Source organism: Rhineura floridana, chromosome 1 (assembly GCF_030035675.1).
Source record: "Rhineura floridana isolate rRhiFlo1 chromosome 1, rRhiFlo1.hap2, whole genome shotgun sequence".
NCBI lineage: Eukaryota > Metazoa > Chordata > Lepidosauria > Squamata > Rhineuridae > Rhineura > Rhineura floridana.
The window spans coordinates 155,616,706-155,629,336 of NC_084480.1; the positions used below are offsets into that span (position 1 = coordinate 155,616,706).

General features: G+C 41.9%; 1 protein-coding gene across 1 annotated transcript in view; it reads left to right on the forward strand.

Annotated features, from left to right (window-relative positions):
* The window catches only part of GPR156 (G protein-coupled receptor 156), a 43,689-nt gene that overhangs the window by 15,794 nt on the left and 15,264 nt on the right, over nucleotides 1–12,631 (forward strand). The window contains exons 5-7 of the mRNA XM_061628228.1: nucleotides 1,242–1,367; nucleotides 3,848–3,943; nucleotides 6,789–7,025. Coding sequence (XP_061484212.1) covers nucleotides 1,242–1,367; nucleotides 3,848–3,943; nucleotides 6,789–7,025 — 459 coding nt within the window. The remainder of the gene's footprint in view (nucleotides 1–1,241; nucleotides 1,368–3,847; nucleotides 3,944–6,788; nucleotides 7,026–12,631) is intronic.

Sequence of the window (12,631 nt, forward strand, 5' to 3'; positions counted from 1 at the left end):
TATATTGCCATAGGAACAACTGGCTGGTGATGCTTTTTCAAAAAGTGTGTACCCCCCCCCAAAAAAAACAACAACTGAGGGTGAGGAGAGAGCCTGTGTGTTTTTCTAGGCTGGTCTGGAGTTGGGAAGGGACAGAGAGGCCTGACTCGCTCTGTGTGCTGAATCCAAAGCAGCTATGGCTTTGGGACTCCCCTGGAAACCTAATGGGGAGGCAGTATCTGTTGGAGTGTTAATGCTGTGAGCTCCTTCCATTTTGTGCTTAGGTTGTATATGTTAGAGTAAACAAATATTGCATGGTCACTTTAAGGGATATTTGGGGAATATCCCATGTACCTGTTTACCATGATGTAACTTCCTAATGGTTGGGGTTTAGTTACCTGACTTCCTTCTCCTTTGTCCTGGGGGATTTCTGAATACCTCCATTGCTGATCTTCCTACCATTGAGAGAGGCCGCATGGCACAGATGCTCTCTCTGAGAGCATCCATTACTAAAGACCAAGTTGGACTGAGACTATTTTTTCTTTCATCTAAGCTAGAACCTATGTTTCTGAACATATGCAGAATTCGTGAGTAAACATTCTTTTATTTTACCTAAAGGATTGTGTCTGTTGTTATTTATATAGAGAAAGGTGGGGCTGGTTACATTCTCATTCTGCTGCTTGTATTTTTACAACTCTGCTAAGAAATAGGACCAACCAAATTAGTTCCTATTTCTGTGTGTACTTTTTATAATACCGAACAGTATATGTGTAAATAAAACCATATATCCTAAAGACCACAGTCTCTAGTGGCCTTTATTCCAAGGAAACTGAATCCTAGGCAAGTACTGGAATCTCTTGAGTCTCTCACTGCTTGGAGATTGGGGTGTGCACAATATTGATTTGCTGTTAAATTTTGGTGGGCATTGTTTTCATCAATTTTGCATATTTTTAAGCAGATTGCAAGTCATCTAGAGACTGCTCTGTGTTAGGTAACTAACATATAAAATAAAGAAATAATAAAGAAATAATGAAAACATTTAAACTTTAAATGTTTAGTGGTTTTGAATGAATTTGTGGTCCTTACAGTATGATTTTGTCTTTTAACTCTTTTTGGTATTTGATAATGAAGGAAATATCAGGTGGTACTGATTACTGGATACGTTCTCCAGACTTGCCTGTGTTAGTGTAGGGTTTGAGCAAAAACTTGCAATATTGACATATTATATCACAAAGTGAACATGTTGAGTATCTCTTTTGTAGATTATCAAAGATTTTCAGCTTCTCGTGATGGTGTCCATGTTAGTTGTGGCTGACATCATCCTGCTTTTAATATGGATCTTAATGGATCCAGTCCAGTGTCTTCAAAATCTCAAAGCAGATCTGAAGGTAAGATGAAGGGGAGTGAAGATGGGATGACTGGACATCAAATATTGAACATGGATCATGTTTATTTACATCATTAAGAGAAAACTGTACACCCTCCAACATTTTAGAAATGAAAACGAGGAAAATTCTATCCCCATATAATTGGGTGAGGCTAGGTTGGAACCTTAATGACACAGGCGGGCAGAGGGCTTGTGAGATAGAAGATAGAGCCAATGCAGTTCAGACTGTAACTGTGCTATAAACAAGAACTAATGCAGACCATAAGCAGATAATTCTAGAGGCAAACCAATTATTTGGTAAGTTGTACATACGTAACGCACCCATTTCTAACGTATTGTTGAGGAATTTCGTTTTTGTAATTTGACATTTTAGAACACAATCATCCCGTTTTACAATTAAAGGACACTGCATCTCAGAGATAAGTGACTACTAGCCCAAGCAGAAACTTTAACAAGCTTTTGCATAGTCCCCATTTTACACCTGAGGAATATAGAGGCTGAAAGGGTTTTTCTAAAAACATACACACAAAGAAAAACACCAGGCCAATTAGTACATTCATGACGCAGAATTCTTAAGCCTTGTTACTATTCGTTCTGTTTTACAAATGGGAAATGTTGAGGCTAAAAGAAAGCAACAGTTGAGGTGGATATGATAGTAGTCACTTTAAAACTAACTGTTTAATGAGCGTTCAGCCTGATTTGTTTATGCGTGTGGGATAGATGATGTGCATCAAAGCAAGTGTTGTCCCACACTTTCCTGTCACGTTCCTTATCGCAAAAAGTATGATCTTTTGAGGAAGCAGGTTTATTTTGCAAGAGCTCCAAGCTGGCTTTAATTGCACAGCCTGAATTTGCCAGTATATGATTGAATCCCACCCCAAAACAGTGACAGCCTGAAAGTGCCCAGTGATAGTAGCAAAAGAAAAAAAAATTTTTTTTTAGTGTATCCCAGTGAATCCACTATTTATTGCAAGTCTAATCTCAGTATTGGAGATTCAGAGACGGACATTTCAATTCCTGCCTTACTGAATAAGAAGCATTCAGGGTTTTTTAAAAAGAAGCATATAGATCTGATTAAAAAAAATACATACACCATCTAAAACATGCCAACAAAGTACCGAGGAGGGTGGGTTTTTTTTAATAGTCTGGCCACAAGAACTGTTTGATGTACAGTTGCTCGTGCTCATGCAGTTGCTCATGGATCACTCTTGCCACCTCATTATTCTTAAAATAATAGCTGAGCAGAACTTGTGCACCATCAACAAGCCCAGCCTGGGATGTTTTGCAGTGTTTCTTCCCTTCCCCTTCCCCCGTGTACTGGATCATGTTTGGGGCCATGTATCAAACAATTAAAAACTGGTTTGGCCAATGCTATCACAAGACCTTGGGCAGCAAGGGCTGGGAAAGGAGGGAGAAGCCTCCTTCTCTGGAGCAGCGCATCCTTGTGAGGGGCTGTGATGCCATCCAGCCAATTGCACAAGAGAAGAGCAGCCAGCCAGCTTTTGTTTCCACAAGGTCTGGAGGGGGAGAGGGGGAGAGCAGAGAGTTGCAAGCCCATTTCACTCCAAGGGCCTTTGGTGCCTCATCTGTTTCACTACAAGTTTTCCAAACAATGGAGGTGTGAAACTGACACATTTTTTTTTTAAAAAAAAATAGAACTGGGACTTGCACGCCAACAAAAAGCCTAGTAACAAAATTCCAGGCTCGGTTTTCTGATGGTGTGTAAGTCCTGCTCCAGTACTAAGAAGAAGAAAATTAAAATTCCATGCACAGCAATGTTGCCATCGCTCTTCTGTTCCTAGCAACCTTCCCATGGCTGTTCAGGAAATAAAATGGCTCAGGAATGCCCAGATGTGCCAAAACGGAAACAAGGAGGCATGATAGTAGAGCACCCCCACCCCAAGAAATGTCACATCACTAATCAGAAACAACCACCTCCAAAAACTGAGTAGCTCTGCTTTGAAACAGCCACACCTTTGCAGTTCTCCCATCTACACCTTAACAGTACTAATAAAAATTTTCCCAGTAAGAAAAAAAATCTGCATTAACAAAGGAGAAAATTGGGATGTGTACAACTCAAGCATGATATTGTATAGATGCCTCCCTCCTGCCAAAGAGTGCCTGGGACACTGCAAATATGCAGTAAATGGATGTGTGGCTAGTGGAAGTGTCCTTACTGAAATGGAACCCAATCTGTTCCAGGCAGCTTAGAAATCTCTTCCCAAGGGAAGAAAATTAGGATAGACTGGAGGCTGTGATTTACTTGTGACAGGAACCAGAAAAAGCATGGTAATCCTGGCTAAAATGGGACAATTGGAGGGTACCGAGATGTTGAGTTCTTGCATCCTTTGATTTTAATGTTAGCTTTGATTTCAAGCATATGTTGTGTGACAGAAAACTCGAAATAATGGCTTGTTGAATACTGGGCATTTTGCAGATAAAGGAAGAAACCTCCAATTTTGTGTTTAAATTCTGTGCTAGGTGACTGAGAGAGGCTTGACTTGCACAGTAAGCCATGGACCTTTCTGTACATCTCTACACTCTGATCTTTGGCTTACTCTTTTTCTGGGATTTAAGGTAAGTAATTCATTCCCTGGTGAGTTTCGGCTGAAGGTGGCTAGTTCACGTGGCAGGAGTGGGGGACCTTTTGAGAAAGTCTTCCCTGGGAGACTTACGGGATCTGATGGATTCCTGAATGCTCAGGGGGATTTTCCAGCTGATACGGCTGGTGCTTCTGTTGAGGCTTTTGTCACGCTATGGAATAGTGAGATGCAAAGAGCCATCGACATGATCGCTCCTGGGTGTCATGGCCCCGTCGGAGGACTCATCAGACGAGGATGACTTGGGAGTAACAGCAGCAGACCCAGAAGCAGCAGACCCAGAAGGAGAAACGGAGGAAACTCCTGAGAACCCAGCTCCTTCTCCCCCTCAGCTGCAGAGCACCCCAGACACAGCTGAAGCCCTTCAGCCAGACGCAGACAGTGGACTCCTCCCTCACCTGCAGAACGTAGACAACAGAAGGTCAGGCAGAAGAGGGGCAGGCCTGTCCACTTAAGGCCAAAACGCTGATGGCTCACACCTGCTGACAAACCTGCTCCTTAAAAGTCAAACCTTGGCTTCAGCTTGTTGCTGACTACAATGTCAGGCGTGGCTTTGTGTGTTTCCAGATTCCCTGAACCTTGTCTTGGACTGACCCCTTGGCAATTGAACCCGGACCTCTACTGACCTCGCTTCTGGACTTCTGGCTTGCCACGTAAGCTTGGAAAGGGCCTTGCCCTTATCACGCTTCATCCTTGTTAGCCTGGCAGATTTACGACCAAGCTGCCAGCTAAGGACTTTCCCGCCCTGGTAAATACCCAGGAATTTCCAGCCCTGCCTGCACTGCAGAGCTGACACTGGGTGCCTTTGTTGTTGCTATGGAGCGCATAGTTTGCATTGGTACTCTAGTGACCTATGTGCGATGAAACAGGAGGGTCGACAGCTCAGACCACAGGTGGTGTAAATCTTGGGGTAAACTGGGGGTACTCTTGGATCCAACATTATCACTTGAGACGAGGGATAGGATCCATTGGCCAGTGCTCGCTCAAAAGCAATCTGTCATCCTAACAGGTTGGTATTGATTCAGGTTTCTTCTTTATTCACTAGCCGCTGCTTTTACCAATCTGTTCCTCCCCCTGGAAAAATATAGATATCAATATCAATATTTTAAAGGAAATATTGATATTTTGAAAGGAAATGTTGATAAAGGAAATATCAATAAACTGAAGGAAATATCAATAAAAATATCAGTATTAATATCAATATCTTAGACACTGATTTTTTTAAAAAAAAACAATTTCCAAAAATGGCTGTGGGAAATCACTACATAAAAATTTGATCCGCAACGATAGCAAATAAGCGAATTAATGGAAAATTCTGTACCAAATCCGAATTGGGTGGAATTCTAGCACATGCCTACTTGAGACCCAGATGATCTCAGTGGTTGCCTGTCTCCAGCTACGGCTGGTTTGCCAGCTCTGGTCTCTTTTGGACAGAGATGACTTGGCAATAGTATTCCATGCTGTGGTAACTTCCAGATGGGATTATTGCAACACACTCTATGTGGGGCTGCACTTGAAGATGACTCGGAAATTTCAAATAGTCCAAAATGCAGCAGCCAGATTACTGGCGGAGGTTCATAAAACAGCTGCATTGGTTGCCAGTTCATTTCTGGGCCCAACTGAAGGTGCTCACACTAGCTGAAGACGCACCTCTTTACTCTGGCCTGTTGACACCTGGAAGGTCCCACTCTATGCCTGTGATTGTAATTTGTTTTAATTGATGCTAATATTAAATTTTAAACTGTTGTTGTAACCCATCCTTGGACTTGCTGGTGAAGAGTGGGTAATGCATTTAATAACAGTAATAGCAATAGTAGCAGTAATAATAATAATTCCAATTTCTCATTGATTATGGCTATCTGTTATTAGAAAACCAACCATGCATGGGAAAACTATGTGATAAACATGTCTAGTTTGGCCCTCATGCCTTCAACATTTCAGAGGCTAAAATAGAGACAGTCTTGCACATTTGCAACACTTCTAACCATTGTCATACCAAGAGCCTCTGCCTGAACATTGATTCCTCTACTGGTATACATTTCTGATGGTTCTTCTCTGCTATATGTTGTTTGCAGTTACTCTACAGCAGGGATGGTGAACCTGCGGCCCTCCAGGTTGTTGACATTCACAGCCAACATGGCCGGTGATCAAGGATAATGGAATTTGCAGTCTAACAACATCTAGAGGGCCACAGGTTCCCCAACGTTGCTTTGCCTCTCTTATTTTAAATGTGCTTCCTTACCTCTTTTATATTTAATGCACGATAATTCTCTAGTAAGATCATATGTCGCCCTGGGCTCCTTCTTGGAGGAAGGGTGGGATAAAAATTCAATCAATCGATCGATCAATCAATCAGTCAAATGGTTGGAGGGTTCTTGGGGGGTTACCTCGTCCAACTGCTCTCTCCTCCAAACACATTGTTGCGAGATGCCTATACATTTTTCCCTTGAAATCCCCAAGGGATGAATAGATTGAAATTATTAGTTGCCATTGCTATATTTTTTTGGCTGAATGAATTGTTTTATTTATTTATTATTTGATTTCTATTTTGCCCTTCCAGCAGGAGCCCAGGGCGGCAAACAGGAGCCCAGGGTGCCATTTTTACATTAAATTACATTAATTTCACATTAAATTAATGTTAAAGATGCTGAACCTGAAACAAACATGGATTGGATTAATAAGGAGGCGTTTAATTGCAAGATTACATTATAATTAAGGTCCTACATTCTGGGAAATGCTAAAACCTTTTATCTTAACTTAACCCTTTTTAATCCGTGTGTGTGTGTGTGTTTGTGTGTTTGTGTGTTTGTGTTTTATTCCAGGGCACCCTACTGATCTATGGAGCCTACCTTGCTGGTCTGACAGATGATCTCAGCTGTTCACCAGTCAACCAGTCCCTCACCCTAATCATTGGGATAGCTATTATTTTTCTCTCTACTGGCATTATACTTGTAGTGAATCGTTTTTTCCTCTTGTGGCACAACCTAGTATTTGGATTTACCTCAGGAGGAATCTTTGTCTGTACATCTACAGTAAACTGTTTGATCTTTATTCCGCAGGTGAGTATTCCAAATCATTGTTTTGTTTTGTTTTCTGAAAAGGTTGCAAAAAACATGCTGAAAACAATAGCAGAGGTGCTGGCAGTGAGATAGGAATGCATATCTCAGATAACTTAGACTCATATATGCACAAGGTGGTGGTAGTTACCTTGTCTGTTAATCTGAAGTTTCTTTTGTACTGACTCACATGGAAGAGCTTCACTACAGTTTGTACAAATACTGTAGTTCATTCCCCGGTTGCAGTTCATCCCCGGTTGTTGAGGAGTGACTTCTGTTCAGGGCTGTAGTCAAAAAAGAGGAGAGGGGAGTGGAAGGCATCCAAATCGGCAGAAAGAAAGAAAAAAAAAGGGGGGGGAATATCTTAGTTATTCAGTGTTTCATACAAAATCAATCCGGAGCAGTACTGAATAACTAAGATATCTTATTTGTGCCCCTGATGAAGGCTGGAATTCATCCAACCGAAACGCATTGGGCATATATTTTATAACGTTCTCAATAAACAAGATTTTTGATCATCATTCACCCACGTTGGTCTTTTGTCATCCTGGGGTTCACCCCCTTTTTTCCCTCAGGGCTGTAGTCAGCTGTTTGGGGATTGCAGAGGACACATTTCCCCACTGTTACATGTGTGGGTGGAAACCCTTATGATCTGTTAAGAAATGAGATATTTTGTGTGAAGAAATGAGCAAGCACTGTTCTAATGAGTGCCTAACCACATGTGTGCCTGTTACCCAAGAACATGCACTCACACAAGACTGCTCACAGAGGTGGTTTTATTATAAGAAAGAAAGTATACGTTGATCAAATGTGCATTAACAAATGTAGAACAACACATAAAATCACAGTTGGTTTAACTAATATATTCACACTCCTGATTCTAAAGAGAAAAGGAGAAACTCTTATATGGGAGACAAAGTGGTTTCAGCACAACACTTTGTCGTGAGACTCAAGAAAAAGAGAGACAGAAGCAAAGTTATATGTTTCCTAGCTCTCGTTAGAGCAATCCTGCAGTTACGGGAATAAAAGGCGAATAGGACCCAAGGTTTAGGATCAAGATTCTATGCCTGTGAGAGTTAAACTCTCCCCCTTCTAAATCAACAGATTCAGATAATAAAGATCTTACCCTTCCCTTGGTCAAGTATGCAATGGTGTGTAGAGCTGATCCTAGGGAGTGATGTGAAGACGTGTAGAGGATCACTGGAGTAGTGTGTGCTGGCTAACCCATACAAAACCCCTGCCTTAAATGGGATTTTGAGTCTCATAGATGTGCACACAAAATCGAAGGGAAGGTGTGCTGATGTGAAAAGGGGAAAAAAAAGAGACTATTTTGAAATGTAAGCTCTGTAACTTTCCTGCCAGATGTTTTCCTTAAGATTGTCATCTTGTCTATGTGAGATGCATAGTGTAAATTCATAGAATCATAGAATAGTAGAGTTGGAAGGGGCCTATAAGGCTATTGAGTCCAACTGTTTGCTCAGTGCAGGAATCCAAGTTAAAGCATACCCAACAGATGGCTGTTCAGCTGCCTCTTGAATGCTTACAGTGTTGGAGAGCCCACCACCTTCCTAGCTAATTGGTTTCATAGTTGTACTGCTCTGTCAGTTAGGAAGTTTTTCCTGATGTTCAGCTGAAATCTGCCTTCCTGTAAATTAAGCCCGTTATTCTTTGTCCTGTACTCTAGGACAATTGACAAAAGATCTTGGTCCTCCTCTGTGTCACAATGTTTCAAGTACTTGAATAGTGCTATCATATCTCCCTTCAGCCTTCTTTTCTCAAGGCTAAACATGCCTAGTTCTTTAAGTCTCTCCTCATAGGGCTTGTTTCCAGTCCCCTGATCATCCTTGTTGCCCTTCTCTGATCCAGTTTGTCTGCATCCCTTTTAAAGTGCAGTGTCCAGAACTGGCTATAGTACTCAAGATGAGGCCTAACCATTGCCTCCTACCTGGACCTCCAGTGTAGGGTTGCCAGGTGTCTGGAGACTCTTGTTTTTGGGGGTCCTCTGCAGGTCTCTGGGTGACTCACCTTAATCTCTGGACTTTTTGCTTTCATTTTGTTACAAAAGTAAGTTTCTAGGTGGTCTGGTTCAAAAGATATAAAACAAGATGTCAGCCGCTCCCCTGCAATGTCTATTAGTACATGCTGCTCTAAAAATGCTCTAATTCAGGTTTTTAGCCAATAAGTGAAGTCAAGGTTGTGATTGACAAGATTTGTTGACACACCCCGGCAATAGCTAAACCCACAGTTTCCTTTTCCTGCTTGTCTCACATGAGGAATTCAGTAAATATATAGCTTTCAGAAGCATAAAGAGTACTTTCTCTGTGCAGGATTGGGACTTGCTTCTAAGGGCCTGTTCAGATGCCGGTATAATCTGGATCTGAGGCTTTTTGCAGATCCTTTTAATTTGGACCGTTTGCATGAGGTTTTTGCCAATGCGATTACATTCAGCTGCTTTTGCCTTTAACTCCGGCTCTCTCACTTGAGCTGCGGGGGTGGTGGTGCACAAGCCGCTACGCAGCGCTCACTGGAGCTATACCCAAGCTTGGAGCGCGCACAGCCATGGTGAAAGGAGGCTGGCAAAGGCACCACTGGCGTAATTTATAAGTGCCCAAAAGTGCAGGGGAAAGGGGAGCTGCCTTGGCGTCTTAAAAGGTCAATGCTTCCTTTAGTAGTTGCTTTTAATGTCTCTCTAAAGATAATTGTTTGGGGTTTTTTTATGTTTCCCAGAACGCATGCTGAGGCTTGTCCCGGGGTGCTGAAGGCACACCAATCTCGTGCAGCGACAGCCTAACAGCCACGGGTGGGAGCAGGGGGGATGGGAGAAAGCCTCTTTCAAGCGCCTATTCCTCCCTTCATTGTTGCGCTGCAGCCAACTCAGAAGGGACAGGAAGGGGGGAGGCATGAGTTTCAGGCACCTCCGCAGCCAGAAGAAGCAGAGTTGGGGATTGTTGTGTCTGAGCAGGATCGTGCGGGAGGGGGGCAGCCTGCTCTCCAGCCAGTTCCCACGAGTAACGCCCTTGCCGAGGAGCCGAGCGCACCGCCCCCAGTTGATGCAGAGGACTTGTGGGGGGAAGCTTCAGAGTCAGTGCCAGCTCCTCCTTTACCAAGCAGTTCCCAGGAGGATTCCAGTGTGGCACCGCCCCCTGACCTCGAGCCCGTTGCTCGGGAGCAGGTGTCTTCAGATGAGCTGTTGGATGTGCATCCCCTGTCTCCTTGTTCCCGTCGCCGTGAGAAACGGACAGGGCAAAGACAGGAATTACGAAGGAGTCAGAGATTACGTTCGAAAACATTTCCTATATAAGCCTGCCGCTCCCAGTGGGGGGTCGTTGAGTCAACTTCCTTCACACGCTGCAGAGCATGTCTAGAGTATAGTTAGGGACTCTAGTGAGTTAGCGTAGGGTTTCCTATGAAGCGCAATGCCTTTGATGTATCCATTACTCTAATAAAACGAGATTTACTTGCACACACACTCCAGCCTCATTCTTTCGGCTCTGGACGGGACATTCATTTAGGGAAACACCGCCCATTCCCTGCCTCCACAGTTAACATTCTAATGTGTGGGCGCGGCAACAAGAATGCTAGAAAGAAAAACAGCCAATTGTAGCGAGGGCGGAAGTATGTGAACTGTCAAAATCAATCGCGATGGAAAAAGCAGCTTTTAATGTGGATCTTGGCTCATATGTGAACCAGCCCTAAGTATACATGCATAGGTTTGCAGTTCAACAGAAGATCACAGCAGGATCTTGGTAGGCATATGCAGGGTTTTTTTAATTACTTGCAAAATTACTTGCATATTATACATTTTTTCTTTTAAATAATTTTTGGACAGAAGTTTTAAAAAGCGTACATGCTGCAGTGTTATACTTTTCTAATTAAGGAGTCAAACAAGTTTAAATTTTACTGGACTGTTGAAGAGGGCAGTTTGTCTTATTCATAACCTGTTTTGAAAACCTTCCTAATATGAAGCTTTTCTGGGAGTAAAGCTGCAACGCTAATTCCACATACCTGGGAACTAACCCCATTGAATTCAGTAGGACTTACTTTTGAGTAGACATGGTTAGGATTGTACTGAAAATCAATGGAACTTTTTAGTAAATATAGAAAAGGATTTGTTGTAAATCTTTCTCTTCCCCCTCTGATCCCTTTCTTTTTAAGCAGTTAGGCAGGGTTTGCTTAGGTGTCACTGCTTTTATTTTGCAGGAAACGAATACTTTTTAAAAAAAAGTTCTGCAGTGACCAACTGGTTTTGACAATAAATGACTATATGAGGTGTATATATTTTTACATCTCCAGTGTGTGTATATAGAATATTTCCAACAACCTTGTGAGATAGGGTTGGAAACCACGGCAGCTGACAAGAAATAAAGCCATTTAAAATCCAGTAACCATAAAACAAGTATAAAACAGTTGCAAAACAGCTTAATATGGCATGATTCTGAATTTTGGATTGTGTGAGTGAAGTTCCTTATCACTGAATTGCAGTCCCTGTGCATGCTTCCCTGTCTGAGTAAAGCCCCATTGAATAAATTGGGACTTGCTTCTGAGTAAACATGCATAGGATTGCACTATAAATGTAGAGGTTGTGTAAATAATAAACATCTTTGACATTCATGCTTATACAAATATTTCTTCATACTATGTCTTAATATGTGTCTGATTTCACACTATGGATGTAAATTATTATTTAACAAATTATTATTTCCTCTACATTTTAAGTGTGCCCTTCTTCCTTGGGGTGATCATGGTCCCCCTCTGTTGTTTTCACCCTGAGGGGCAGATTAGGCTGAGAGATGATGAGTAGCTGTATGGTCATCCACTAAACTTTGTAGCTGATTTCCATTTTGAAATGTAATTAAAATGATTTATATGCAGGGAAAGTTTATGAAGTGATGCAGATCCACACAATACATTTAAAGCACATCCAACTTGCATTTAAAGCACATGACTTCCCCAAAGGAATTCTGGGAAGTGTAGTTTCCCCCTCACAGTTATAGTTCCCACCACCCTTAACAAACTACAGTTCCCAGGATTCTGTGGTGGGATTCATGTGCTTCAAATGTATGTTGAATGTGCTTTAAATGCATGGTATGGTTCTGCCCTAGTAGGCTGTGCATTCATTAGTGAATTGAAAATAACAATTTTAAAATACACTTTTTTAAACAGGGCTGTAGCTCAGTGGTAGGGCACACATTTTGCATGCAAAGGTCCAAATTCAGTGTCTGGAAAACACTGTTGCCTGGAATCCTAGAGAGCCAATGCTAGTCCATGTCATCAGTACTGAGCTAGATGGTACTAAATGGCCTGACTCGGTATAAAAGAGGAAAGAGACCCAAGGGCCACATTGACTCCTAAAGTTATTTATGTATTTTATTTACGTTTATATACTGCTTTATTGTAAAAAAACCCTCAAAAGTGGTTTATAGAAGGAATTACAACAATAAAATTATTAGCAGAAACAGTTAAAGACAGGTATTTCAAAACACTCAAAATAATAAAACCAACAATGAGTTAAAAACAGATAAAAAACAGAATAGCTTCTACAACCAATGCAGATTTCAGAGCAGAGGTATTATGTGCTGATAGGGTCTCACTCATGTCAGCACTCATGC